General features: G+C 52.5%; 1 protein-coding gene across 1 annotated transcript; it reads right to left on the bottom strand.

Moving 5' to 3' along the window:
* Nucleotides 1-57: 57 nt before the first annotated feature.
* Nucleotides 58-27,596, bottom strand: CPD (carboxypeptidase D). Its single transcript, XM_075440087.1, has 21 exons — nt 26,916-27,596; nt 24,197-24,444; nt 16,301-16,443; nt 15,375-15,544; nt 14,405-14,772; nt 13,801-13,992; nt 12,728-12,895; nt 11,420-11,529; nt 10,862-10,964; nt 10,240-10,382; nt 9,470-9,639; nt 8,564-8,875; nt 7,158-7,353; nt 6,740-6,875; nt 5,802-5,951; nt 5,285-5,380; nt 5,127-5,191; nt 4,835-4,966; nt 4,273-4,458; nt 3,867-3,966; nt 58-3,205 (listed from the first exon to the last, which is right to left on the bottom strand). The coding sequence occupies exons 1-21, from the start codon at nt 27,593-27,595 to the stop codon at nt 2,979-2,981; spliced, it is 4,095 nt and encodes a 1,364-aa protein (XP_075296202.1). The 5' UTR covers nt 27,596; the 3' UTR covers nt 58-2,978.
* Between the last annotated feature and the right edge of the window lie 232 nt (nt 27,597-27,828).

The following is a 27,828-nucleotide window of genomic DNA, read 5'->3' as shown; positions in this document are numbered from 1 at the left end:
GGCAGCCCCGAGCCCCCTCTACCCGTGGTAGGAAGAACGAGACAACCCAGGTGGACATCAAAATAGTTTTATACAGGTTACTGGATCTCAGTATACAGGTAAAAAAGAGGGCCCGGCTGCGGGGAGAGCCAGGCCTCGCCTCACGCCGCCTTGTCCCGCTTCCAGGAGAAGGCGATTCAAGTCCCTTTTAAAAATGTACATTTGAAGGCACAGTGCACGGACCGACACACTCCAGGGACAAGCACCTGCAGAGGACCAGCTCCTCGCCAGAACCATCACGGGCGTGCCTGCGGATGGACGGACAGACAGACGGACTGACAGCGACGGGAGGCCACTCCTGCCTTCCTCACACCAGCACCAAGCAGCCCCAGCCTGCTGCAGCTCCGAGCGCAGAGCCAGGCCCCCCACCTGGTCCTGCTGCGGCCAAAAGTCTCACACTTTGCAAAACATCACGAATCCACTCAGCTTAGAAATCCACCTCTATGCCAAGCTACCTGCAAAACGCGCTCTCGGAGGGAAAGGGCCAGTTCCTAACAAGACTTATTGCTAGTGGGACAAAGCAAGGCCAGCTCAGTCCGTTACCTGCTGCCAGAGCACACAAAGCCCAAACAGAGCCCCAAGAGCCATTTGCAAACTCAACTTTAATGCAAAACTCCAGCTGCACCTCTTGTTAAACCCCACAGAAGGAGGAAAATGGTTAATGCTATTCTGTGCTGCAGCCCATTACACATGGAGAAGGGTCATGGCCCAGGACCAGACCTCATCCCCTGCTCAGCATGAGGAGCTGGGCACAGACAGGGATGTTCATGGATCCCGCAGAATGGAGGGAAGAAGAGCAGCTCTGTCACACCCCAGCGATGCGGGACAGGAGCCCGGGGAATGCTCAGCCTCACCTCCCTGTTCCCAGCACACCTCCCCAGCCAGATCTTATCATGTACTTCTTGTGACAGAACTCCCCCTTGGAAGAGGGAAGAAGGTGTACTTGTGCCTAAGGGTTATCCTTGTGCCTCCAGAGAGCTGCACAAAATCAGCACGCAGCTGCCGAGAGGACCAGCATGGCAGCACGGCCACAGGCACGTGGCTCTGGAAAAGCAGCTACCGCAGGCCGAGGCGAGGAGCAGCTCCTTCCCCAGGTGCTATGGGCCAACAGCCTTCAACAGGGAACCTGCTGTGCCATTCCCCCAGAGAAGACCAGGTTGGAGCCCTGCAGAACAGACCCCAAAGCACATTTGGGTGCAGACAAACCCATCCCCACAGATGACACATGCAGGTTGCACTAGTTTTTCACTAGACCTCCCCAGGCTGCTGGAGAACAGATTAGCTCAGGGCAAACTAGATGCCTAAGATGGTGCTGCACCAGGCTCCTGCACCCCAGAGCTCAGGTCCATGGGGCAAGAATTAAAAAAAAAAAAAACAACCCACAAACAAAAGAGGGCAGCAAGAAAATAAGTGCCTATTCTAACCCCAGCCTTCTGCCCAGAGAGCACAGGAACATCAGAGATGCAATAAAGGATTTAGAAATCAAATGTTTCAGCCATTCTTCCCTTCTGGGCATCCCCTCCATTCCCCACAAATCTAACGTGCCTTGTGGACGCACGCTGCGGCTCCTCTCCCCACCTTCCTGCCAAGTGCTACAAACCAGAATGTGGTTGCTTTTCCCTTCTCTTTCAGCACAGCCGTCCAGCCCTTCCTCCCGCGCTGCACCCGGGCCCCCGCAGCAGCGGACACAACTGCAGACATACAAGCAGGTGGAGCCCTTGCTACGTACTTCAGGGATGCTGTAGTAGCAGACGAGAACCAAGCCAGCAGGCTAATCTGATGCCTACCATCAGCAGAGCTTGATGAGAGGGTGTTTCCAAAGTGCTCTGATCAGTAAATAGTATTAGGTGGACAATGGCAAACGATGCAGTTTATCTTCAAAACTTAAGACTCAAGTTGGGCCATGGATACTCCCATGACCTCTCCCTGCTGCTCCAGTAATGCTCAAATACAAAGCAGTGGCCAGATTTCACTGTTTACTCCTGAACAGTGACGGACTTGAGCAAAACCGATCAGGTGGAGGCAGTAAGTGACTGCTTTTCTACAGTATCCACCACAATCAGTCTGTCCATTTGCCGAGAACAAACTCCAGTTGCTTTTCCAGACACTGCGCTGTTATAACGCTAACATGAGACCCCAAAGGCCAAGTCTGCTCCACAAACAAGCCACAACCAGGGGTGATGAGGATAAAGTTTCTTTCTTCCCCAGAAGTCAGAACAGCAGCACTGCAGAGCTGGCAAGTAATGAACTTTGTCAGAATTCACCACAGCTCTGACATACGCTCCTTTCTCCAGCTCACACCAAGAATGGATGTCATCTCCCGCAGCTTTCAGGACACCAAGTCACTGTCTGGAACTAACAACACACTGAGGCGCTCCACAGCCACTGCAGATCACAGCAGGCCACAGCATCTCATGGCGGGGAAAAGCTCCAAGGGAGCGGCTGAGAACCAAGTACAGTCTTCTTCCGAGGACTCCACGTTCTGCAGAGCAGCCAAGTGAAGGATCTGGCTTCCCCCAAGTACAGAGTGGAAATCAAAACAGGTAGAGAAACTGCTTTGGAGTGTTGTAACTATGACCCCATGCAGGTTTTGGGGCACTTTCCCACCATCTGCTCACTGTGTTGAGATGCTGGGGAAGTGCTAGGAACTCTGCTGGCCACCCTCGTAAGTTGCCTTTCAAACAACATCATGTGAACCTCCAGATCTTGACCCAAAAATGTAACAAGCCATGTCCTTAGCCTGAACAGAGCCTCCCAAGACCCACTGATTTGCACGCACATAGGAACAGAGCAAACAGCAGGGGGAAGTTGGGAGATGCCACCCGCACCTCTGGAGGACACATCCTGCAAGCTAATGTTTCACAACTGAACCCTGGGGACCGTGCCCCCCCCCCCCACCGGCTCTGGTCCATGGGAACCCCTTTCCTGCCCCGGAGGTGTCAGTGCTTGCTGGAGTACAATGTTTCTTCTTCAGTGTCTGTTTCATCCTGGAATTCATGGCTCAGGAGGGACTTCTTTGAGCCAGTGGACATCATGCGGATTTCGTCCTCGTAATCGTCGTGGTGCTGCCGGAGGCGGTGGAAGCCATCCTTGTGTCTGTTGGACTTTATTGAGCAGACACACCAGATGATACAGGCGGTGAGGACCAGAGCAGACATACTTGCACCTGCAGAGAGAAGACATTCAAGTTAACACCATGTTCCCCCAGCCCAGAGGCTCCTAGGCTTGCCACCATCTCTCTTCCCTTCTACAGTCACAATCACTTTCCTCACTTCCCTGTGACCCTCCTCCTCCCTCCTTCGGCCACAGGAAACATGCCATGAGAGAGAGCTGCCCCAGAGCAGCACTGCACTAGCTTTATTTTCTGTGCTTGCAATCCAGGATAGCATCACTGAGCTCCTCTGCAGACCACTGGGTATAAACTCCAAGCCTCCCAGCAGCTGCCACCTCAATAATAATAAAAATCTCTTAACGCTTACCTGGTGCCACAGCACTCAAAAGAAACCTTGGGGTAGAAGCTAGACTTCCTAGGTCCCAGCTCTACGCACGAACAGGCTCTCCCCATTCCAGGCAGCCCAAAATCCGTTCTGAACCCTTCAGACCCCTGCAATGCTCTTTACTTCCTCCCTCTCTCCCACCTGCCAGCCCAGCATCACCAGACCCAAGGGTTGTTGGACCAGTTCGCAAGGACAAGCACGTGTTCAGGAGGGAAAGCAGGGGACGGTTTAAGTCTGCAGGCTACTTTTCCAGTTCAGTGAAGGGTCCCTGTCAGCATGAACCAGTACAGAAAGCAAAGCTCAAAGCTTTGATCAAGAGTGTCACTTTACCTGCAACAGTCACAACCAGCTCCCTCGGCAGACCAAATATCCTGTTTTCCGTGTCAAAAACAATGAGCACAGAGCTGGGCGCATCATGACGTACAAAGACCTGCAGAAAAAGACATTAGAGCTCAGACTCAAAGCTTGCACCTCTCCTACGTGTCCAGACAAGAGAGGCACTTGCTGACCAGGGCAGGACCAGGTAGATGCCAAAGACAAGTGCAACGGAAAGAGAAGCTACTGCCCAAAACCACCCGGCTGTCATGGAAATTCTTCTCCATCCATTCTATCAAGGCAGAAATCAGCTACCCTGGGCACATAATCAGCAGCTAAACACAGCCAACAAGGCTGAGCTCAAACAGGGGGGACAGTACATGGAGCGGGGGGACAATCTCCAGTACAGACATCCACATACCTTGACATGTTTCTGCTGGTACCCGTCGGCTATCGCATTGATGTTATGCAAACCTGGAGCCAACAGCACATGGAAATAACCACCTTCCTTAGTACAGACCCTCAAACCTTCATTAAGAACGATGGTAGCTTTAGAAATTGCCTTGCCACTCTTGTCTTGGACAAACCCATGGACTCCCTTATGAACCTGAAATAAAGCATTTCAAACACTTCATGTTCACATCCAAGGATATGGCACGTTTGTGACTAAAAGACGATCTAATCCTCCCCTCAAAATACAGCCCACTCTCCATCCCCGACTCTCATAATAAATAAAAAGTGTACAATACTGCAAGGACTGCTCAGCCCACCACAAGGCAAACCAGCACAGATGTTTAACTCTCATGTCAACACATTTCCTGGTCACTTGCTCCCTCTGTTCACTCCATTCCTCACGCAGACTAAATTTTGACTGTCTGTAATTGCACAGCACCAATAAAAACACAAAGACTCTCCACACTGCTCTCTTCCTCTCCCCACTCGGCCCTTGTTGCCAGAATTTCCTTCCACAGACTGCGGCTCACCTCCACGAGCATGCTAAGGAGAGATTTCCTGTGGTCTGCCCACAGGCCAGGAAGCTGCCCTGCGCTCGGGAAGTAACAGCAGCTGGTATAAACAGTGATCTCAGGACAACGACCAAACGTAACGCTGAAATCCTGCAAAAACCAAAACCACAGTTACAACAAGAGAGGTGGTATTTGTAAAGCTTTGCAAAGTGCAGCTGGAGGTGGGGCAGTTTTGCCCAGATATCAGAACAAACATGCTTTTTAATGCTGGTTTAGCAGAGGTGGAAAGCCTTGTGCCGTGAAGAAGTACCTTCATGCTTCCCAAGTGACTGTGCCATTCAGAGCCACGGATCACACCGCCAGGAATATTCTCATCTGCAGGAGCAAGAACACAGCCGTCAGACAGACCTGCTCCTAGCAGCGTCTAGCAGTAGCTGACAGGGGGTTCAAGGCTTCAACCAAACGTACCTGACTTATTTGGACAGCCTGGCTGGCCCAAATGCATCAGTGGATGATTGTTTGCATACAGAGATGCCAAATGCTTCAGTGTTTCTTTGTTCTCGACTACAAAGAGAAAAGTGAGACTTTCAGAGCGCAACTCCTTATTCACTGGGGGGGCAGATTCCCATTCTACCTCCATGACCCTGTACTAAACAGCAACACACATTGTTTCAGAGGCATTCCAGGTTTCCTCTGACACTGAGGGGTGGTATCAAATCTGAGTTTATACTGGCTTTGGCAATGGAAAGGTTGAAATACTGTTGCAGGAACAGAAATGGTAAGTGTTCTGATCTCTAGCTGAATCCTGTGAGGTTTGATAGCTTTACTTTAGACTGTCAACTCCACATACAAAGGGCTGAACACAAAAGGCGGCTACAGAACACCACCAGCACAAAAAGCTCTTACACCATGCGGTCACATGAACTTCTGCAGAGACAGCCTGAGGGTCACTGTGCGTGCAAGGTCCCAGAGGAGTTAGTTATACCTGTCTGCGCCGGCTTATCATACGGGTAAGTGACAAGCAGAGATCCTCCATCGAGCGCAACAGAGAGGCTGAAATCCTGCTTCAATATCAAGCTCTCTATGATGGCTTTGGTCTCAGGCTCTCGCGTCCCCGAGTACCGGGAGTAATTGCCTGTAAAGCAGAACAACAAATAGAAGAGGGAACTGACAACAGTTTCCTCCGCTGTTTGACAGGCCAGCAGAAGAACATTGTTTATGACTGAAATTAAGCCCGCTGCATATATTAAAAGGTATTTGTTAGATTTCAGCAGATGCACCTGACATCAAGTAGAGCACCTAATCCACACTCCCCATGGGGGAAATTCATCTGCGAAGCTAAACAAACATGACACATCGCTGTTTCCCCAAGCTGTTTACTCTTGTGATGCAGACGGTTTTTCGTGTGTGTTTGCTCTCCTCAATGTCACTGAACTGACATTTTCTTAAGAAAGTATTTGGGATGATCCCAGACAAACCTGGCCAGAGACCACACTTTGTCCCCAGGAAGGGTGGGCACAGCACCGATACAGTGCTATGGATACAGCAGGCAGTTCCGTGGAAACCAGCAAAGTATGAAAAAAGGAGACTGTTTCCAGGGAGCACGAACAGAGGGCACTGGGTTGAAAGAAATCAATTAACAGGAAAAATACATTCGGTGTTGTCTGACCTCTGAACTATTCCTGAAGAACTCTGCTTCATCTTTTCCTTGCAAATAAGGGACTGCAAATTACCATCTGTGAGGGGGATCCAAGCTTTGAAGCTTCCCAGCAGCTGTTGCTGCCTGGGCTCCACGGCTGCTGTCTTTACAGGCAGACCCTGTAACCAGATGACTACTCCCAACCCTAGAGCAGTGAGCAGGCTTCGACAGCAGCCTGCATTTCTACAGGGACACTACACATCACTTTGCTTAGTTTCCTTTACTTGTGAAGTCTGTGTCCAGGTCTCTGCCGTGAGCGTTAGTCTGGCCTATCTTCGATGTGCAGCCCCTCTCCTGCGCGATCTCACGTCCGTCTGGATTCAGGGAAGGCACAATCACAATCCGTGTTCGGTCAATCAGCTGCACAAAAGAAAGAGAAACAGTACATAAAGTGCATTCAGTAGGGTTCATTCTCTGTATCTTTCATTTGCCTGGGTCGCATCCTAGGAACTGCTGCTTATATTGCTATCAGCAGTCAGAGGTTCCCACTGGCCCCGTGGATTTCACACCACCTCCCCATTATGCGTGGGATCGCTGCAACCCACAAGCTCCTGTTAACAAGACAAGTCTCTCCCAGTGAGCACCGTCTTCTCAGGATGTAACTGGAGGGCTCCAAGATGGTCCCTCGCATTGGCTTCTCACCTTTGTAACAGCAGCGTTCTTCTTGTAGTTCATGCAGAGGAATTCTGCCAGTGCCAGGAGCAGCTCTGTACCAACGGGAGCGTTTCCATGAATACCAGCAACAAAGCGGATCTTCGGCTCCTCAGGCTCAGACTGGTTGGGCTTGTTGGAGATTTCAAGCGACCAGATCTGACGGAACTCGACGCTCTGACCCAAACTGCCAAGAGATGAGAAGCCAGAGCGTCAGCTGAGAAACAGAGCCGCACCCCTAGCCCGGCCTTACGGAGAAATCCCGGTGTGGAAAGGAACTGCTGCCAGCCTCCATGAGGAGGCTGCAAAGACAAGCAGCACACGAAACACAAGCGCATCATGAGAGAAGATTTGCAGCAGCGCTGAGCCAAATTCACAACAAGCATCAGTTTGAACACAAGCATCTGTGTAAGAACGCATGGAGGTCCAGCTGTACAAGACACCCAATAATCCATACATCTCTATATGCCTATAACGTCACTCTACATGTCATACACTGCGCTCCCAGTGTTGGTTTGGTTTTGATTTTTGTTTCTTTGGAGCGCAACACATCTGGACATCAAACTAACTTACAAAGCACCCAGATTAGAGGACAAAAGCAGGCCTATTTCCAGTAATGCAGAAATTGTTGCTACAGTCATGCCATAAAGTTAGCAAACTGAATGCAAGCAAAGCAGGGAACACAATCAGGGCTGATGCAACTGGCCGGACAATAGAGGCTACAGATCAGAAAAGCAGCCTTGGCACCGGCGGGGACAGCACATGAGCATGTTGTGCCTGGTAACAACAAGCAAATGAGGTCCTGGGACAAAGAGATTTGTGCTTTCCAAAGCTGACAGAGGGTAAGCGCTGCAGGTCACAAAAGAAAGCAGAGGACTGCAGACAGCTGGTCTCCTGCGGGAGGGCAGAGACCTTGGCTCTGGGCAAGCTAACTCAAACACGTCTCGCACAATTGAATTAAAATCTGAAGGCAGACAATCAAAAAAGGCATCTGAGATTTGCAAGTCAAATTTGATCACTTTCGCTGGGGACTCTTTAGCAAGGTGGATGTCAGAAAGGATTTGGAAAATGGAGGAAATGGAGAGTGTGGAACAGAGACATTTGCACCAGCCTGGGATATCAACGCTGGGAACATCGCCAGTCCCAGGCACCCCCAGGGAACCAACTGCACCCCAGGTTTAAGTCAGTGAAATGATGTCTTGGGAAAAAGCACATGGGTGCATCTGCAAGTCCTGGCAGCCAGCGCTCTGCCGCCGTGCCCTGACATGTGGGGCTCCCTCGAACTCGGGGAGCGTAGGGAAGGGGAGGGACTGTGTTCGTGGTTCATCGTTTCACTACTTCCCTCCCACAGGCTGCTGCTTAGGGAGGAGCTGAGCACTGCTGCTTTGAGCTATCACCTGGTGAGATTTGTGATATGCGGGTAGTTCAGGTAGAGGGCTCGGAGGAACTCGGAGAGGTCCTTGTAAGGGTGGTATCGGTAAGGAGCGACATCCCCCGAGGAAGTAAGCAGGAAGCGCTCCAGGCCGTTCTCAACAGACAGGTCTTTGATTAGGGTCTCAAACTCCTTCTTGTTGGGGTCGCTGGTGTCTGGGGTGTTCAGGACTGGCACCTTCCCCTCCTCCATTTTGGTGTCTGTCCGTGAAAGAGTGAAGTTGACTTGCACCCCACCTTTGCTGCCAACTTCCACCGTCTTAGTGACTGGATCATACCTACCCAGGGAAGAGAAGGCACAAGGAAACGTCAGCAGCTCAAGCCCGCACACAAGCCACCCCCCTTCCTGACCAGACAATCACACGGGACTGCTACTGCTCCCCAGCCAAAAGTGAGAAGCATAAAAACAAAGAGCAAGGCCACTTCAAAAGGGACATGGCAATGGCAGGAGGACAGGGAGCAGCTCAGGGCCCAACATGGCGCTGAGCTACATTTGGCTCAGGTATTGCAGGGTTACGTGGCACACTGGCAGGACAAGACGTCAGGCTGCTTTAACCCAAAGGTTTTGGCAGCGGTTGAAGAGATGAAGTCATTTCTGTGGGCAGCTGCGTGCAAGAGATTTTCCCCTAAAGACACTAAGTTATCCACTCCTTCCCCAGACCACCTCCAAACAAGGGAAGATGTGGACAGTACAACCAACACCAGGTAAGCCGTCATTGACATCAGGGTACGATCACATTGCTAACTCTGCACAGGCCAGAGGGCAGAGAAACGCCCATGCCCACATCTGCTGTAGGCAGAGGCGAAGGGACTGCTCCTGACTGGGAAGTCAGTTGTGCAGCTGTTTGCTCCTTGTGCCGTGGCTCGCTCACCCTCGGGCAGACGCTGTGATTTCGTACGTCCCCTGGACCAAGAGGCGCCAGTAGTCTCCATCCTTGTAGGTGGTCACCGGGTGGTTGATGTCAGCAACGCTGATGGTGGCGTTGAGAATGCCCCTTCCATCCACGGCATCCAGCACAAATCCCCGGACGCCACGGTGAACCTGAACACAGACCCGGAGCCCTGCTGAGTGCCAGCCCCTGCTCTGCTTCCCACCCCACACACCACAGTGGGAGCACCCAGACCCAGGTCCACCAGCTCCCAGCCCATGAGGTTCAGCATTCCCAGGGCAGCAGCATGTTCCAAAAGGCTTCAGGTTAGACTCGCCAGCAGCTGGCGTGGACAAAGATCACCTGATGAGTACAATGAGCAATTGTTTGGCTCAGGGTGCCACCACAGCACTCGTTGCTCCACACCCTTGTTTGCACGCCCCAGGTGCACAGCACTACCACCAGCCCAGACTCAGATGGGAACAGCACATAAAGGCCACTCCAGCCTAGGGAAAACCAAGATAGTGGTAGATAAAGAACCCACACCTCCATCACCTGGCTGCTGCTTCCATACAGATTTTTGGTATGGTATGGTGAGGAGGGGAGAAGAGTCGTCGAGACTTGTTCTCATGGGTGTGATTTCTGTGGAGCAGGTACCCAGTCTGGTCGGGAAGCCAGTTGCTTCAGCCCACAGATTAGCCTGTTCATTCTGGCACATCTCATGCAAACCCCAGAGGCAGCTCACACAATTGTTCGGGGTCAAGGTGTCTCACCTGTTTCATGAACTGGAGGAGAGATCGGCGATTCTGCTCCCAGTACTTCGGCAGCTCCTCAGCTTTTGGATATTTCACACAGCCCAACTCAATGGTCACTTCAAAGCAGTTTGTGTGTAAGTAATTCCAGTCCTGCATCCCACCTACAACAGGAACGTAAAAAAAATTTTGACAAGGTCTCCTGAAGGCAATTGTATCACAGCTCAAGGAAAAAAAATAAAAAATAAAAATCAGATAGTAGAGAAAGATGTAGTACAAACTACAGCATGCATTTTATAGCTGAAGAAGGAAGGCTTTTACACAGGATGAGAGTCAAGCTTCAAAGAGATGCCAAAATAGCAGACAAGTAACCATCCTTCTTGTAAATACCTTTCATGCTAATACACTGCTGTAAAATTCTATGAAACTATTTTGCTAATAGCCAGAAAAACTACACTATAAATTCCTTCCCTCAGGAGTAACTTTATCTGGGTACATTATTTAAGAGGTTATAAAAAAATCTGAGTTGCAGTAACCTGGGCTGACCAACGCAGAGTTTGTGACCGATCAGACTAAATTGTTTAATCTGCCCATGCATTGACTTGGAGGATAAACAGTGCACGAGATTTAAGGTCTACTTTACCTGGAACGTTGTACCACTGAGCTCCATTAGTGATGCCATGCGGGAAGTACTCGGTGGGGTACATGTCCTTACAAGGGCTTCCCTGATACATCTTTGTGTTTTCCTACAAACAAGATGCAACATGTGAAGCTGAGTCTCTGCACTCTACAGCCACTGGCACTTCTGTTCTAACATTAGTCACACACTTGGGCTTACCAAAACGAGAGGTGCACGTAGGCATGCACGTACAGCTGCAGCACAGACAGACTGCACCCACACCCACCCCAACCCACAGACACCCTTGCTCTCCTCCCAGCCCGTGTTTTCGGCATTTTCTACCACCCTTCAGCGCGTGCGGCCCCGTGCCTGCACAGAGCGCTCCTCCGGCAGTGCCTGCAGACAGAACACGCTGGACACCCACTCATGGCACGACAGCCTCCCGCAGGAGCCTTCCGCTGTGCCTGACAACACCAGGCACCCGCAGCACCTGCGTCCTCGCCCACCAGCCGCCCGCGAGGCTCCCGGCAGCATCGGGAGTGAAGTCAGCAGGACGCGCCTGTTTTCCTGTTAGAGCTTTACCTTGGAGTAGGAAAGCGCCAGCTGCTGAAACACAGCATCGTCTGGGGATTTACTGTATATGGCTATTCCTTGCTCATCGTCATCAAAGGGGTAATTAACCACCAGAGAACCTGCAGGGGAAACAAGCTTTGACTCGTACTTGCACGTTTCCAAACGATCCCTCAGCCCAATAGGGGACGTTTTTCTTTTTCTCCAAAGAGTGCCAAGTCTTCTGTTTCTCAAGACTTGGCATTAAACAAAGCATTAAGCCCAGGGGATAGAAGAGGCAACAAAAGCATAGGGAGAGATAAGACCACACCCAGCTGGGAAGGTGAACCCAAGCCTCGACACATCAAAGGTTTGACTCTTACATGCAGGAGGGATGAGCACAACCTCATAATAATCACTTTCACAGAGGAGAGAAAGTAAAGGGAGGAATTTCCTAGATCATGCAGGGTGCCCTTGGCCTGACTACTGTAGTTTTTCACCCTTTTGGAGTTTATTGCAAGCACTGTCAAATTATAAAATCTTTGGCTTACTGAAGCTTTCCCTAAGCAGGCTGCACTAATAGCACTGTGGAACCCCAGACACCACCGCTGCTGGAGCACTGCCGGCTCCCTCGTACCCACACACCGTACTTCTCCACTACAAAATTAAACACGCTAGCACAAAGCAACCACCTGCGAGCTACCGCAGCTACAAGCCAGCGGACAAACTGTCTAGGGAATAAACTGTAACACAGAGACTTCATCTAGATCACTCCAAAAAGATAATTAAATTGCCTGGCGGAACTATGAAAGCTGCTGTGACTCAAGGCAGGGAACCCTCAGGATTACATCTTGTCCCCTTCACTTTATAAATACTATGAAGCCTTTAGCAGCCGCAGCACTACACCGTGTTCCCAGACCCAGCCGCTGAGCAACGGCTGACAAGAGAGTCCACCCCCAGCTCCCCGCGGGCAGTGTGCTAGGTACTCCCCACGGGCTCTCCTCAGGGAAGTGGTTGGGATCCTCCCAGTAGCCTCTTCAACTCCCTGCAAAAGTGCTCGGGGACATGGTTGCCACCCTCTGCTTCCAGCTTCTGATCCATCTTCCAGCAGCACGAACAAAAGGGTTGATTTACTCTTTGTGTAGGCCCCTTGCGAACAGCCTTACCCCTGTTGCAGGAACGTGGCTGCCTTCGCTCACATCATTTCACGGCAATGCCAAGGGCAGAGAGCTCTCTACAAGAGCTCCTCAGTTCACACCTAAAATGCTGTGCAGATACCCCTGCAAACTCCCATCCCTGGAACCTCAGCGCAGAGGAAGGAGCTCAGTTTGGCTGCCATACCTCCGTGCAGGTTTGCCGAGAGCACGAATGGGTAATTCTTTAACCAGGTCATGACAGCGAGAGTTTCGGGCTGCGGAGGGTCTGCCACTTGGAAGAACTGATCTGGGAAGTTCCGGTTCAGGTCGTAGTTGTTGCTGTTGTTTCTGCCAACAGTACCTCCTCTGTCTCCTGAAAATTAAACACATGTTCAAGCCTGCACCCTATGCAAGTTCCCACTTTGGTGCAGAGGCTTCATCCTCTTACTACAGAGCTTACAACTATCAATGGATAACAGCAGAGAGGACAACAGTGCTGCCTCCCTACACCGCAGAGCGACAGGACCCCCACAGGCTCTCCTCCAGCAAGAGGCCTGCTCTGCGCACAGAGGTGTCCGGGGGCCCCTTCTGCAGGTGTTTGCACAGGCTCTCAGTGCCAGGCAGACCACAGCTAGCAGCAAGGCAGTGAACCATGAACAATCCCAGCAGGCGGACGCCACGACCGCAGAAACCTCAGAGCTCACCTTCTCAAACCAGCCGGACAAGTTCTTTGTTAAACCCAGGCAGAGCTGTGCTTCCAGAAAATCCTTCTGGACAGACTTTGCTCTGCCAATCTGCAAGAGCCATGCAGTTTTAAGGACTTCCCTGAAGGATGTTTTTGCCAATTTCAACGTCACGAGAAAAGTCTGTATTATCCTTGGACAAGTGCTCTGCAGACGGCCTGGCTTCCACATCACACGTTACTAAGAGCATGGACCCAAGCACAGCAAGTATGAGCTGTGTCAAAGGAATGTCTTTTTTTAAAATAAGTCTTGGGATAGCCACAAACCATAAGGGGACCCGAACAGGGGCAGCATGCAGCACTGCTGAAGCTAAGAGCTCCCTCCAACAGCTTCCATCAGTCGACCTCTCATATCCTGCAGTGCAGGGTCCACCAACTCACCCCACAGAACACACCAAGCCCCTTCCCAGCCTCCCTGTGTGGAGAGCACTTCTGCTCCAGCGAGGCTTCCAGATTTTTCAGAGAGGTACCATGAACCCAAAGGCTTGTTCTCAGAAGTAGAAACCCCATAGGTGTTTCAACGCAGACAGCAATACCTTCCTGGGACTTCTCATAGCCATCAGGGTTCATGGATGGCATGATGTGGATCCGCGTGCTCCGGACCAGGTTAGTCACTTCTGGATCTGTGTCAAAGTTCTTGCAGAGGTACTCGATGAGGTTGAGGAGAAGCTCTCGCCCCACAACTTCATTCCCATGCATGTTACCGATGTACTTGAACTCCGGCTCACCTGCAGACACATGGCCACACCAAAGAAACAATTACACCCACTTACATTAAAGCTCGGAGACATCTCACCACCCCAAGCATTGCTCCCTCAGGCCTTTCTGCAGGGCTGGAGGGCATTTACCTAAAATTTACCCTTCTGCTTCCACAACACCAAAACCAACAAACATTGTTTCAGGGAAGGCCCTTGGTCCTTCTGTCCCCAGAGCTCCACGAGCAGTGTAGATGCCCCCAGCAACGCATCTTTAACCCACGGTAGTGCCACCCGCGGCACCTGGACTTCTTAGAAAGGACACTGCAGCTCAGTCTCTCTTCAGACAGGTGCCAGCTCTATGCTCCTTTTTGCTCTGCCCACAGAGTCTCCCAAAGCAAAGGGTCTGTCACTAGTGCCTCACTAAATTGATTTCCCACTTTACCTGCTTCATGGACGCCAGGGTTGTCAGAGATCTCCATTACGTAGAGCTCCCGCAGCTCCACCGACTTGCCCACGGAGTAGAGTCGCGTTATGTTGGGGTACTCGTTGGCGTACCGCCGCAGAAAGATCTCCATGTCTGAGAAGTGATGGTGGCGGAAGTCCACAGGCTGGACAGGCTGATGGAGAGAAGTTGGGCTTGGGGCCTCTGCCTGCACGGGGGTGGGCGTGATGGTAGAGACAGGAGCAGGCGTTGCTGTGAGCTGTGTGACGTTAAGAGCTGGTGGCATTACAGTTGGCTGCAAGGAGAAATCCACTTCTGTTGCAGCTCCCTCCTTCACCTCGATGTTCTCTCTGGTCACTGGTGCGTAGCTGTGAGAAAAACAGCTGGCTTCAGCAAGGAGGCTCTTCAGAAGAGGCCAAAACCACCCGCAGCCTCTCCACCACTCCAGATGACTCCTCCCAGCCCAAACGCGCTGCGACGTTAACGACTATGTGAGAGATTCACCAATGACCAAGCTGAAGGGACTCATCCCCCGGCCACCAGACCCAACCACGCTGCTGCCCTTGCTGTGCCACAGAGGCACGAGTTCCTGTGTACAGACTCGCCAGGGAAGAAGCCACAGGCTATCACAGCGCGAGCCCAGGGGCGAGCTACGCGTTCCCCCCCAGCCAGAGACAACACAAACTCTTACTGGGTGACCTTACTCCACTTTCTCCATTTGCCCAAAAGGTAAGATGCAGATTGACACAAGCAATCAAACAAAGGTGACAGAAATGCTGTGCCCCCAACAGCACCCCGCTGCAGTGGGGCACGGAGTGAACAAACACAGCTGCAGCTCTAAGCTGGAGTTCTTTACTGTTGCAGCTTCCAGCCAAGCCCTTTAAATACACAATGTGCTTTGGGGGAAGAAAATAAGCGAAGCAACACGAGAAGTTGGCAGTGTGGACACAGGCTGCCACATAGTCATTACCCCATCACAACTGCGGTCACGTTGTAGGTCCCAGGCACAAGTAGTCGGTGGTAATCACCAAATTTGCCCGCTGTGATGTTATGAGCAATACCGGCAACAACAATGGTCGCGTTCTCCAGGCCAGCTCCAGTGACTGCATCCCTGACAAAGCCTTTCACTCCAATGTGGACCTGAGGAAAACAATGCAAGAGCCTGGCTGAAGACAGGCAACATCAGGGGAACCATGTTCTCGCCCAGCAATGCCCCCCTGCCCTTCCCCAAACACAGCAGAGCAGAACGGCTGCCAGGCAAAGACACCCAAAGCCCCACGATTCAGACAGTGGTTGGCCACACGGCAAGGACGGGAATTTCAGCATGCACTGAGAAGGCAGCAAGATCTCAGAACTGGTCCTCCCTTAACAAATCCTCTAATTCATCGACATGGACACACAACAATACAAATGTAGCAGGGTTACAAGCCATACTGAGGGACAAAAGGCATCTGCCTCCCTTCCCAGCCTTAAACTGTCACCTACCCAACTCATACACAGGCATCTGGAGACAGCCTGGCAGAGGACTCCGAAAGCCAAGGTCTCAGCAGTGTTGGTGCTTTTGAACACCCCTGGAGGTCCATGGCACTGAGGCTGTGCAGGCACTCTGCATTATTCAGTAAGAACTGCACTGATCAGTCCCTCAGTTTAACACTGTACCCCACAAGGCCCCTCTGAGCGGAGCTCTGCTATCACGGAGGATGTGGGAACTGTGGCAGAACCACAGATACACACAGCAGCTTTGCAGCCACCAACATCTGCACAGAAACTGCAGCAGCTGTGTTACCACAAGCAGCAAACAAAACCACAAGAGTAACTGAACACGGTGCTCTCAGCCCACCACAGACGCGCAGGTTTCACAGCTGCTGCCCCATGCCCCATCCCAGCCCGCACTACCTTCTCAATGAAAGTAAGGAGAGCATCCCGGTTGTTCTCCCACTCCTGCTGAAGCTCAGAGGTCGGCGGGTATTTGCAGCAGGACAGCTCCAACGTGATCTCAAAGCAGTTGGCCCACACGTAGTTGTAATCCTGCATCCCACCTGAGAAAATGAGGCAGAGACATGTCCTAAGCGCAATGCACAGACACCTCCCCACAGGATGCGGAGTTTTTCCCATCTGTCAGCCCCCCACGGCGTCTCACCACGATGCCACCCTAGCTCCAGAGTGAACAACCTAAGGAGAAGCGTCAGATCAGATCACGGTGAGAGCCTGGGCTGGGGCAGACCAAGCTCTGTTTCTCCCAGTGACGGGCACACTGGGACAGTCCAATCAGCCGCAGACTGTTCCAAGGTGACAGTCCCTTCGGTCTTACTGCTCTGTCAGCTGAACTCAGCAGCACAGCACCTGGAAATCATACGGGTTTGTTTCACTGGGCAGACATTCTCCAGACACTACAAATCCCGGATGCCAGGGCAGGCACACCAGAGTTTGAGCATTATTGCTCCCAAGTCCTTCGCTAGGCACTCCAAGCCACCTTTAGATTTGAGAAGTTCTTCCTGCAAGAGACGTTACCCTACCCAAAATCAGCTGCAGGTCTCCAATACAAAAGAACACATCAGACTATCAACCTGGGAGGCTGCAGCTCAAATCTGCATGTCGGAAATTTTAAGGACCACACAGCTGCTCTCCCAAAAAAATCTTAGCAAAGCTCTAGACAAGATGAGAGCAATGCTTCCCTTTCTCTGCTTCCTCAGGCTGTTCTTCTCCTCCAACCCCTTATCTGAAGGCCTCCATTTACTTGATATTTAGAGCAGCCCTAGCAGAAATTCTGATAAGGTCTGATACGGTGACAGCACACAGTGAACTGTGGCAAGTCACCTTCAGGAAACTCTCCTCTTGATCAGGGAGGGCAGTGACACCTCCCTCACCGCTGAGGACTCCTGCGACCCCACAGCAGTTGGGTCCTGCAAGAGGAGAACGGCACACAGATTTGTCCACCTGGGAAACTCAGTCTTTTCCCTAAGCCCTGCAGCCAAGTCACCAGCCTCTTCCCACATTTCCTCTTCCAGGCAGCAGTCTCAATTAATTCATGGATCTTGCAGCACCTGGGGACAGCTTGCTAGCTTGGTGTTAAACCAGCTAAACCTCCACGAGCACCAGAAAACTGGAGTGCACAGAGCTGTTTCCCAGTATTCAGCTCATCTTGCTATTCTCACCCTTCAGAGAAACCACAGGTACTGCTATGAAACAAAAAGGTCACCTTGTTCCAGCAAGTGTCCTGACCCCATTTGCTGCAGCTTGCGTTCAACCCGCAGCAAGCAAACCTGTTCCTCAAACTGGAATGAATCACGTACCAGCAGGACCTGAGGTCCGCAGGTATCAACACTCACGATCTGGAGCTCAGACTTCAGCACACTGCTGAAGACTGCAAATATTCAGCCCTTTAAACAGTCACGGGAGTCTTCAATGGCAAACAGGACATTCCAAAAGCACCACAAGTCTGTGAAACAGGTTTCAGAGTCACCCTGATGAACCCCATCGCTTGACTGCAGCCAGATGTCACGGCCACATGAGAGGATCATTCCCACCACCACCAGCAGTTGTGCCAGTATGGAAAACCACCACGCTAAGTTCTGTGCACACCGATGACATCTTCTGGGTTACACAACATTACAGTCACAATCCAGACAGACTGGCACGCCACGGCCCTGGCCACCGCTGCCCAGACAGCTCCGTCCCAACCCACACAGCAGCGCCTGGGACCACTCAGCCCAGAGACCTCCAAGCACTGGCCAAGCGGCTCCCAGCAGTGCCGGCTGGGCTCAGGGGCACAGGCACTGGGCCCCTTCCTCATCAGCCAAGGAAGTCAAAGCAGCTCTCAGAAGCCCGTCTGCCACGCAACTGCCGCACATTCGCCCGCAGGAGGCAGATGCAGACTTCAGGAGGAAGGAAAGCAGAAGACAGCCTGTGGCACATGGCACGGCACCAGCCGGCAGGACCCCAGCAGGCAAATCTGCAAGAAACACATACTTCATACTCCCATCCTCTGCTTCGCCCACCAAAGTGCTACATTAGTGCTATGCTAATAAACCTCACTTGCTTTGTCTGTGCAGTTTCCTAATCATTCACAAGCTCCTCCACAGGCGAGGGGCCCTCCATGGTGCTGGCCAATTAACCTGCCAGAACGGATCAATACCATGATGCAAATGCACTACCTGGCATTTGCAGAGGCTGTGGAACAGCCAGGAACAGCTATCAGTAGCACTTTACCAAGCAGAGGAGTCTTATAATAAATGTGGTGGCGGTGAGCATTTACTGTCCCAAAAGGTCAAGGACCACTGCTCTGAATTCAATAGCCCTACCACCCTCGGGTAATGCAGAGACGGACTGACAGCATCCAGCAGGATTTAGCAGAGCAGGCCCCTGGGAAGATCTGCGGGACGGTACCACATCAAAGGCGTCCCAGTTCCTCTCAATTCTTCTGGGAGCCTGCTGCTAAGGGAACATGAAGCTTTTACTGTAACAAATCAAATGTCGCTTGCAGCCAGGAGAGCAAGGCAGCTTGTGCACAGGCTGAGATCAAACCAGAAAAGTTTCTGTCCAGCACAAGGGGCCAAAAAGTGTTGGAGGACTTTAAAACTCTCAAACTCCGTTCAAGAGGTTAGAGGAACATGGCCTGCGAATCTGATCCATACTCAGTTCTATTCAGCTCCTGTCACCAGGCTCAGAAAAGTAACCCACAGCGGGCTGCTCTCTCGCCAGTAACCTCCATGCGGAGCGAAACGATTTGCCAGCCTATAACCATCTGTCCATAGCAGGACGCTACTGCATTTGAAAACATCTAGACATAAACCAGAGCCATTCTGAAGCGTATTTAGTGCTTCATCTGCCATTCAAGCAAATTTAGGAGAGATGCTCACCCATAATAGAGGAGTAACAGACTAAATTAGAGCTTGCTACATCAATTTCAGTAAAGCTGTCTCTTCAAGAAAGTAGTCCACTGCACGCTTGAAAATTTGGATTATATCCGCTGCACATATTTGGCCTTCACGTGGCCCCGTTGCAGAGCAGGACAGTTATTTTTGCAGCATATGGAATTATGTATTTTTCCATATACCATCTGCACAGCCTCTCCTGGCTAAGCAAAAGATCTGGAGGTGTAAAATGAGACTTATACACAGCCTACCATTAGCAGAGTGCTACCTTCAAGGAGCAGAGCAGAAAAACCGAATCCAAGGCAGAGGACTGTCAGACTATAGTGCTTCTTCTCTATGTACCACTTTGGGTAATACCTGGGATAAAAAATGCTGGAATAGATCCAGCAAGTTAATCACAGGGTGTCTTTTTGACTCTACATAAAGCTTCAGCCTCCCAGTGAAGCATCATACCTATTTTACCAGCGAGGAAACCGTAGGTCACACAAATGTTCATAAGAAACCTCTCTCCTGCTCTGTCCCAGTCCCTGAGCACCAGGACTGCCCTTCAGGCAAGGATCCCAGACCTCTCGCAGCACAGGTGCTGCAGAGCTCCCTCTGACCAGCATGTCTCTGCTCCCTGCCAAGCTCCACGCCAGGCAGGCAGGAGAATGCAGCTCTCTAGAGTCAAGCCCGGGGATCCAGATACCATAAATACACCACGTGCCAGGACAAGCCTTTCAGGCCAGCCAGGAAGGACTCTATTTTCAAACAGCACTATGCAGAAATCTCCCTAATTCCAACCCTTGCTGGAGCAGACATGAAGAGATAAGAAACCTGCAGCTAAGTTAAAGCAGAGAAACAGTCGTGTCTGCTTTGCAGAGAGAGCAGATGGCACAAAGCGAGCTAGAGACATGATTAAATACGTGGCACACGTTGCTTACTCTGTGGACAGAACTGCCTGGCTCGTAGGGTGAGCACCAGCAGCAGCACCAAACAGGCAGAGGAACGTTTCGGTCCATTAGTCCGCAGTCGTTAAAACTCAGAGGAGGTGAGGTTTGAGGCTCCGGCAGCTGCACCGCACAGCCCAGAGCAGCACAGCCCCCAGCCTTCCCAGGGCTCTCTCAAAGAGGAGGGCAGAGTCTTCCCAAGAGCTGCACCACAACTGCGCTGCCCAGCAGCTCATGTTAGATATGAAAAGAGGCATCAGACCCTTGAATCGCCAAGCCAACACTTTTCTCAAAAAGAAAAAAAAATTTGCAGTAAGAATTTTATGAAAACACTCACCTAAGGGCAGCTCACTGTGCATATCCCAGAAAGACATGGCTGAAAACTTCTCCCAGAGCTCACGCTGTGCAGCTGCCTTCTGCCGTGCCTGGGAAACAGAGGCCACCACAGTGATGCCACGAGCACCCACTGTTGGCAGCACTCATTTCAATTGCTCTGAGTTTGATGGCACTAAAAGCTGTTTGGCAGTTCAGTGCGGCTAGTAACCACAGCCAAAACAACCCAGAAAGCAGACATTAACCTCAATCCGCTTTCAACCTGCGGAATGCCTTCCAGTAGACACCAGAAACGCCTCAAACATTTGGATACCAGAGAGCCAACCCAGCAAGGCAAACAGCTTCTAGGAAGGGACAACAAATAACAAGACGACCTCCCAAGGCTGCCCACAAAATACCCTACTGAACATCATGTTCAACTCAACTTCTGAATTTGGCTCTTTACAAAATAAAGGCAAGCGTGTTCTTCCCACAGATAAGACTTAAATAGTTTCATAACCACTTTCCAAACACCACTTGGACCAGACAGCAGCCCAGATTTGTATCTATTTTCTTGATCTGAATCAGCCACTCAGTAGTTAAATCCCCAAGAGGTTAAAAAAGAAGGAAGAGTAAAAGCGTGTAGGACAGAGATAGCCTCTAAAAAGCGTCCCAGGCACAGATGTGCTTATCTATAGCAGCTGGAATGCAGAAGCCAAATTCAGCCGTCTGGCGGAGAGCCATCTTTGTGCACACTTGACCTTAACGATTACTCCAATGGTTTGTACTTGCCACCTCGGTTTGACACGCCGAAGAGGTTGTTTGCAAACTCTAATGAAAGTTAATGAGGTCTGGCACCAGCATAAACCTGAACTGGTAACTCCGGGACAATGAATCCCACAGTGGTTGGCTTTCCAGTGTGTTTGATTCCACTTGATAAAACGTGGCAGGAAAATTTCCACCTGTTGAGACATTACGTTCTCATTTCTTTATTTTTCCTGGCTTTAGTTCACTTGGAGCCCGCAGCCTCTCCCTGATCCACAGGCCACCAGCGTGTGCCCCGCTCCGCTCACAGAACCGTGTGCTCCGGTTATCTCAAGAGCTCAGCCCAGCCCGGGGACCTCCTGCCTGGTACTGGGATTTCCCCAGCCTCATTTTACTGCACATTTAAATTCTGCAATCACTGGGAAAGGCCTCCTGGTCCACGCACGAGCCTTAGCAGTCCTTGGCACAGAGCTGAGCGAGTCAGATGACTCAACATAGCCACTGTGGTGGTTTTGCTGCTTCTGTCACACGCTACATACAACTGACTCCCCTTTGCCTGCTCTTCATCCATCACTAAAAATAAATGTTAACACCTAAAACGCCACAGGGACACAGTAACTTCACGCCACCTCAAAACAGACCTGTACTGGCCTCTGTGGTGCCTGCCAGTTCATCCATGCGCTTCCCCGGACCTCACCTCCTGTGGGTTACGCTTTACAGGAACTCCTCTGCCTGGGAGGTGCTCCAAGGGCTGCCATCACCCTCCACGTGTGCACCTTCAACAGCAACAAGACGGGAATTACCACTTCAGGGAGCAACCCCACAGGTCTGCCAAGCTCCATTCAGAGAGCCCAGTGTCGGTGCACCCTCCCCGTAATCTCTGCCTGCGAATCGCTTACAGCCATCAGCACCGAGCCTGACATTGGGGCTTGTCACAGAAACAGGGTTTGTTTCTGCAGAGGCTGGAAGCTGGAGGCTATCAGACATAACATAAACCACAGCAATGGCAGCACAGAGCAAACGGGTCTTTGGTTCACATCTTGTCATTTCCTGTGAAAGGAAAGTAGGTGAAACCTCTGCTCTGCTCGCTGACAAGGCAAAGGCAGCCCGAAAGGCTCGGGCACACCAGTGCCGCAGCCACTAGCGAGCCCAGCGCTGGCCAGGTGTCTCCCATCCCAACGCTGCAGTGAATAACGCTGCTCGCTGCGGGCAGGGGAGCACAGGCGCAAAGCTCTGGAGCCACCCTCCCTTCAGAGCACACCCACCCGCTCCATTACAAGGGCAGAAAGCCTCCGAGCTGCAGCTAACAAACCTCCCCACTGAGATCTCTGCCGATAACAACTGCCACCAGAACAAGGCAGAACGAGATCATCCAGGATATCCTGTTCCCTCGTAAGCAAACTCGCCAGATTACACAAACCTTCCTCCTGCTGGACTTCTCACAGCAGCGGAGCGAGTGAACCTTGAGCCAGCAAACACCAGGGCTGGTGTGCTCAGCAGGGCGGAGGGAAGGAGACAGCTGCTAGAGAAAGAGATAAAACCCCATCGTATTTGAACACGACATCTTATTTGACCAGTGAAATCAGCCACCGCTGAAATCAAGACTTCCTCTTCCAGCACACAGGTGACGTGTTCAGGCCCCATACTGGAGCCCTCTCCCTTCTTCCCAGGCGAGGCGGATGCAGGGTTAAGACAGGACTCAGCTTCTCACGTTTTGGAAAGACATTGTCGTCTTAGAATTTGTGAAGCTGTGAGCTCTGAAGGATAAACAATGCCCAGTTTCACTGCTTGCTCAGCACTCCTGTCATCATCCCTTAGCCCTAGCAGGAGGGAAAGCAAAGCAGGCCGGGCGCAGCAAAGCATCTTTGGATCATTTATGCAAGGTTTTTGTTGCGTCCTCACCACAGAAGTTGCTGCACTGTCTGGCGAGGCTGTGGTTGTACAACATGTGCCGAGGGGCCACGGCAGTGGTGTAGCTTCTAATGACATGGCCAAGATTTCTCTTTCTGCCAGCCCACAGAGCCTTTTCCACGACACCATCTCCTCACATAAACTGTTGCTTAAATTCCATTTTCAGCAAAACCGACACACGCAGAGCAGCCCACCGTGTCTGAGCCAGGCCAGCCACCTCCCCACAAGCAGAGTGCTGGCACCCACTCGGGAGGTAATTTGCTTATATTCAGATCACCTCCAAAGCAGCTGCCTAATGGAGGGAACAGGAGCTCTCCTAGAAGCCCCAGCAGACTGAATTTTGGGTCCCTTCTCGACTCCAGCGCACTGGTGGATGAGAACAGGCCGTGCTGGTTGTTGCCATCTGCGCAGGTCTAACAGCAGAGCAGTTCATCGAAAAGCTCCCTACCCCACTTCCAGCGGGAGCAGCTAGGTTAGCTCAGACCACGCATTTAAACCATTTTACACAGTTTTACAGCAGGCTATTCTAGAATCATTTACAAAGTTACAAGTTTGGAGCTTAAAAAAACCTCACAGAATACTAGCATTGGTTTAATACCTTTAACAATAGTTTCCTCTTTTCTGTATCAAAATTTAGTGACCGTGTGGAGACCTAACGACAGTTCATTTAGCAAACGAAGCCTCCCACATGCAGGATAACTCTCCAGCATCTAACAGGGTCAGGAAGAACGCTCCAGTTTGCTGTGATCTCTTCCCTGCGAACATCTCCCAAGCGGTGATTCACCAAGCACTTACTGGTGTGCCTGTGATGCCACTTCCCTTCATTTCAAGCTGCTAGAACACATTCAAAGCTAAAAATATCACTTCACCCACCATCCCTTCCTCTGTGATAATCACCACTGGTTTGGATGTCAGTTCTCAATGGGAACAAGAAACTATTTCTGTAAGCCACTCTGTTAGGCGAGATAGCAGAGTTGGAGCGATCCACCAGCAGAGCTTACCTTCTACATCGTACCACTGGGCACCGTTTGTGATACCGTCTTGGAAGGTCTCTCCCTCCTCACCAGGGCAACTGGGCTTGCCAGTTCGCATTATGGGGTGATGCGACGCGTATGCTTTCGCCAAATATTTGAACACTTCGTCATCAGCTGATTTACTGTAGACTCCTGTGGGCTTATGCATGGGAGAGTCATCGTAGGGATAGCTTGCAACCACAGAGCCACCATGAAGATTGCCAGAGAGCAGAAACCTGGGGTTGGGAAGAAGAAAAAGAAGAAAGAGTCATACTGGAACAACTTCAACAGGAAGCCAGCTACAGCCACCCTACCAGATATTCTGCTGCCTTCCCACCCAAACCGCCTTCTCAGAGGCCACCAAATTCTATTTGGGATCAACGAGGCAAAACGTGCCCACTGGACGAGCAGCCCAGCTGCAACGCTACTTTGGCAGGGGAAGCGATCAGACCCTGCTCCATCAGCCCTGGGCAGGGAGAACACCTGCGGAGCTGCAGCCACACCAAGGCTACGGTAACAGAAACGCACTCGTCCGACACCGAGTCAGCTACCATTGGACAAAAACACAAGGCTGTCCGGGGAGAGGTATCCCCTCATATTAACACCAGCCTCCCACACAGCGAGTGGGGTTGTCAGAAGGTCTGCACAGCGTCCAAGTGGGAGCGCGGTGGGGAAGTCAGCAGATTTTTGCAATAAACCGACTCTCAGGAATGGTTTATTCACTCCTCAAACTGACATCTTGCATTACTGGAGATGAAACAAGTTTCTTGCTTCAGTCTAAGACAGAGTCCTCAAACTCGGAGACAGACAAGCAGTGCCCTGTGCATAAAGCGATGTACATGGCTCTTCGTCAAGGTCTGAGCAATGCTTGGGATGTACAACACAACTGACTTGCATCAGCAAAGTCTGGATGTGCGAGAGAGCTGTTAAAATCCCAAGACAGAAAATATAGCACAGCATGCCCTATATCCCACTTTCATTTGATCACAGGCAGCATAAGCATCTCATTGAATCCCAGAGGTAATTGTCTCTGCTCTTCCTCTCCCCACCAAACGCAGCATTGAGGGGAAAAAAGAGCTCTCCTTCTCATCTGGACAAATGAGATTTTGTTTCTGAGCACAGGTAACATAACCAACACCTTTGCCTTGCTTAAAATAGTGCACACGAATTGCATTACACCCACTATCTCTTTTTTTTTTTTTTAATCAAACAGCTCTGTGTTTACCCATTCATTTTTCTATCAGTGGTTACGTTAGTCTAACAATTGCACCAGCATTAACTGGTGCTGCCAGGCAGGGCAATGCACAAAGCCCCGCGTTCTTCCTGTTTCACCTTGGCTTACATGCAAATCCCACCTCTAACACTTGAAAACATGAACATAAAAAGCACAAGGTATTTTCAAAATTATATTAGGGACGTGCACGATTTCCCGTAATAACTAATTCTGAGTTGAACCAAGTCTGGAGGGATTTTGGCGCAAACTGTTGCATCAGAGCTGTCCTAAAGGATCCTTAGGACAAGTAATTCTTGGTGCGGTTCACGAGATTCCTCTAGAGCAATAACCCCTATGGCCACCACCAACCACCAAGTTTTAATAAAGGCTGTCCAAGCAAATTTTGTTCCTTCAAACTGAGCAAACGCACGATGCTGAACGCTCGCTGTATGGCTGGATCCAATCACCAGCCCTACAGCGCACCGTGGCCATCAGCCACCTCCTCTCCATTTCTCTTTCCATCCCCATCTTGGAAGAGGGCCACAGTTTGTTTCAGTGCGTTGCTGGTATCTGACCGGACTTTGCATCCTGGCATTCTCCACGCAACTTCTCACGGTCGGTTGCGCTGACCTTAGTGGTTTGGACCTTCCACTGTTCTCTGAAGGAGAACACACAGCAAATGAAGAGACAGTGCCCAGCCTGGCCACTGCGCTTTCTGGGGCCGCGCAGGGCCCCAGAATGGAGCTGGGCTTCTCTCCTCCCAGGCTGCCCCACCCCAGGCACCGCAGCTCGCCACCATTCACCCCCTTGGAAGGCGAGCGCCTAACGGGACAGCGCGGGCGCTTCAGGTTCAGTCCTGCGTGCCTTGACGGTAGGACAGATGGGGAAGAGGGCCACAGGAGCAGGGTCTGTAGGCGGAAACGCTGCTGCACAGAGCATTATTGCTACATCCAGGGAATTTTCCATGAAACACGAAGATGGGGGGAAGCCCTCTTCAACACAACTCTCCGTTAGCGTGCCTGCACACAGACCAGCTACACACTTAACCCCAAATATTTCAAGCATCCCACAGCTCGTGGTGAAGCATCAATCGGTCCCAAGAGCAAGACCCACAGGCAAGCAGAGAAGTTGCCAGCTGCAGGCTCCAGAGCAGGGACACACGCAGACGGGCGCAGAGGCCGGGGGTGCCCGGCGGCTCCTCGGCAAGCTGCGCCCACCGAACCGCTCTCCCGCACCCGCCGCCAGCACGAAGGCCGGCCCGGTGACCGGGGGCAGGGCCGTCCCCGGCTGCCAAACGGGCCGGCCCAGCGCAGGAGGCAGGCTGGGGAGAAACTGGTGGGAAATGGCTTCCCCCTCGCCCACCCCAGCCCTGCTGGGAAGCGCTGGGAAAGGCCGAAAGCGAGCTGAAGCCGCCGGGGAGCGGAGCCGAGGGTCCACCGAGGAGAGAGGGGAAGCCGGCGGGAGGGGGGGGGGGCCGGGCCGGGCCGCACTCACTTGTTGCGGCGCATCCAGGCGATGAGGGCTCGCACCTCGGGCACGGGCTCCAGGTCGGGCTCGGCGGCCCCGAACTGGTCGGGGAAGCTGCGGTTGAGGTCGCGGCCCCGGCTGTTCTCCCGGCCGCCCTCCGCCCCGCCGCCGCAGTCGCCCTCCCGGGCGCGCTCGAAGCCGTCGGGGTTGAGGCTGGGCAGCAGGTAGAGGTCGGTGGTGTTGAGGAGGCGGCCGATGCGCGCCTCGCCGCCCGCCCAGCCCCGCACCAGCTCCTGGGCCAGGCGGAGCAGCAGCGGCCGCGCCAGCGGCTCGTCCCCGTGCATGTTGCCCACCAGCTTCACTTGCGGCCGGCCGGGCAGGGCCGCGCCGCCGGGCCCCTCGCCGGCCCGCTCCTCCGGCCCCAGCCCCGCCGTCAGGCGCAGCACCCACAGCGGCCGCCCCTCCACCGACTCGCCGATGCTGAAGAGCCGCGCCAGGCCCGGGGGGGCCGCGGCTGCCAGCGCCCGCAGCGCCTCGCCCAGCTCGGCCGAGTGCAGGTACCGCAGCGCCTCACCGGGCGCCGCCGCCGCCGCCTCTGCCTTCTTGATGTGGGCGGCGCGGCCCGGGCCCAGCAGCAGCAACAACGCGCAGAGAAGCGGGAGCAGCAGCCCCCGCCGCCGGCCCGGCCCCCGCGCCGCGCTCGCCATGGCCCCGCCGCACGCCCGGCCGAGCCGCTCCGCCGAGCCGCCGGGCAACCGGAGGAGGCGGTGGCGTCCGCCCCGCCCACGGGCGGGCGCTCCTTCCGCCTCCTGCCAATGAGCGACGGCTGGGGGGGGGGATCCGCGAGGGAGAGGCGGCGAGGGACCAATGAGAGGCGGTAGGGAGAGCTGCGTCATGATGGGGTGGGGCCTCGGGGAGCACTGCGGCGCCCCCTGCGGGC

This window comes from Opisthocomus hoazin, chromosome 20, assembly GCF_030867145.1.
Source record: "Opisthocomus hoazin isolate bOpiHoa1 chromosome 20, bOpiHoa1.hap1, whole genome shotgun sequence".
NCBI lineage: Eukaryota > Metazoa > Chordata > Aves > Opisthocomiformes > Opisthocomidae > Opisthocomus > Opisthocomus hoazin.
The sequence above is the reverse complement of the archived record's forward strand: the minus strand, read 5'-3'. Positions and strand labels throughout refer to the sequence as shown.

Excerpts from the sequence above, each read along its gene's own strand:
- CPD (XM_075440087.1), bottom strand. The coding sequence starts at position 27,595 with ATGGCGAGCGCGGCGCGGGGGCCGGGCCGGCGGCGGGGGCTGCTGCTC. Across the intron at positions 11,530-12,727 it reads CTCGGCAAACCTGCACGGAG|GTTCTCTGGTGGTTAATTAC; the intron begins GTATGGCAGCCA and ends TTTCCCCTGCAG. Across the intron at positions 5,952-6,739 it reads CCTGGACACAGACTTCACAA|GCAATTACTCCCGGTACTCG; the intron begins GTAAAGGAAACT and ends TCTGCTTTACAG.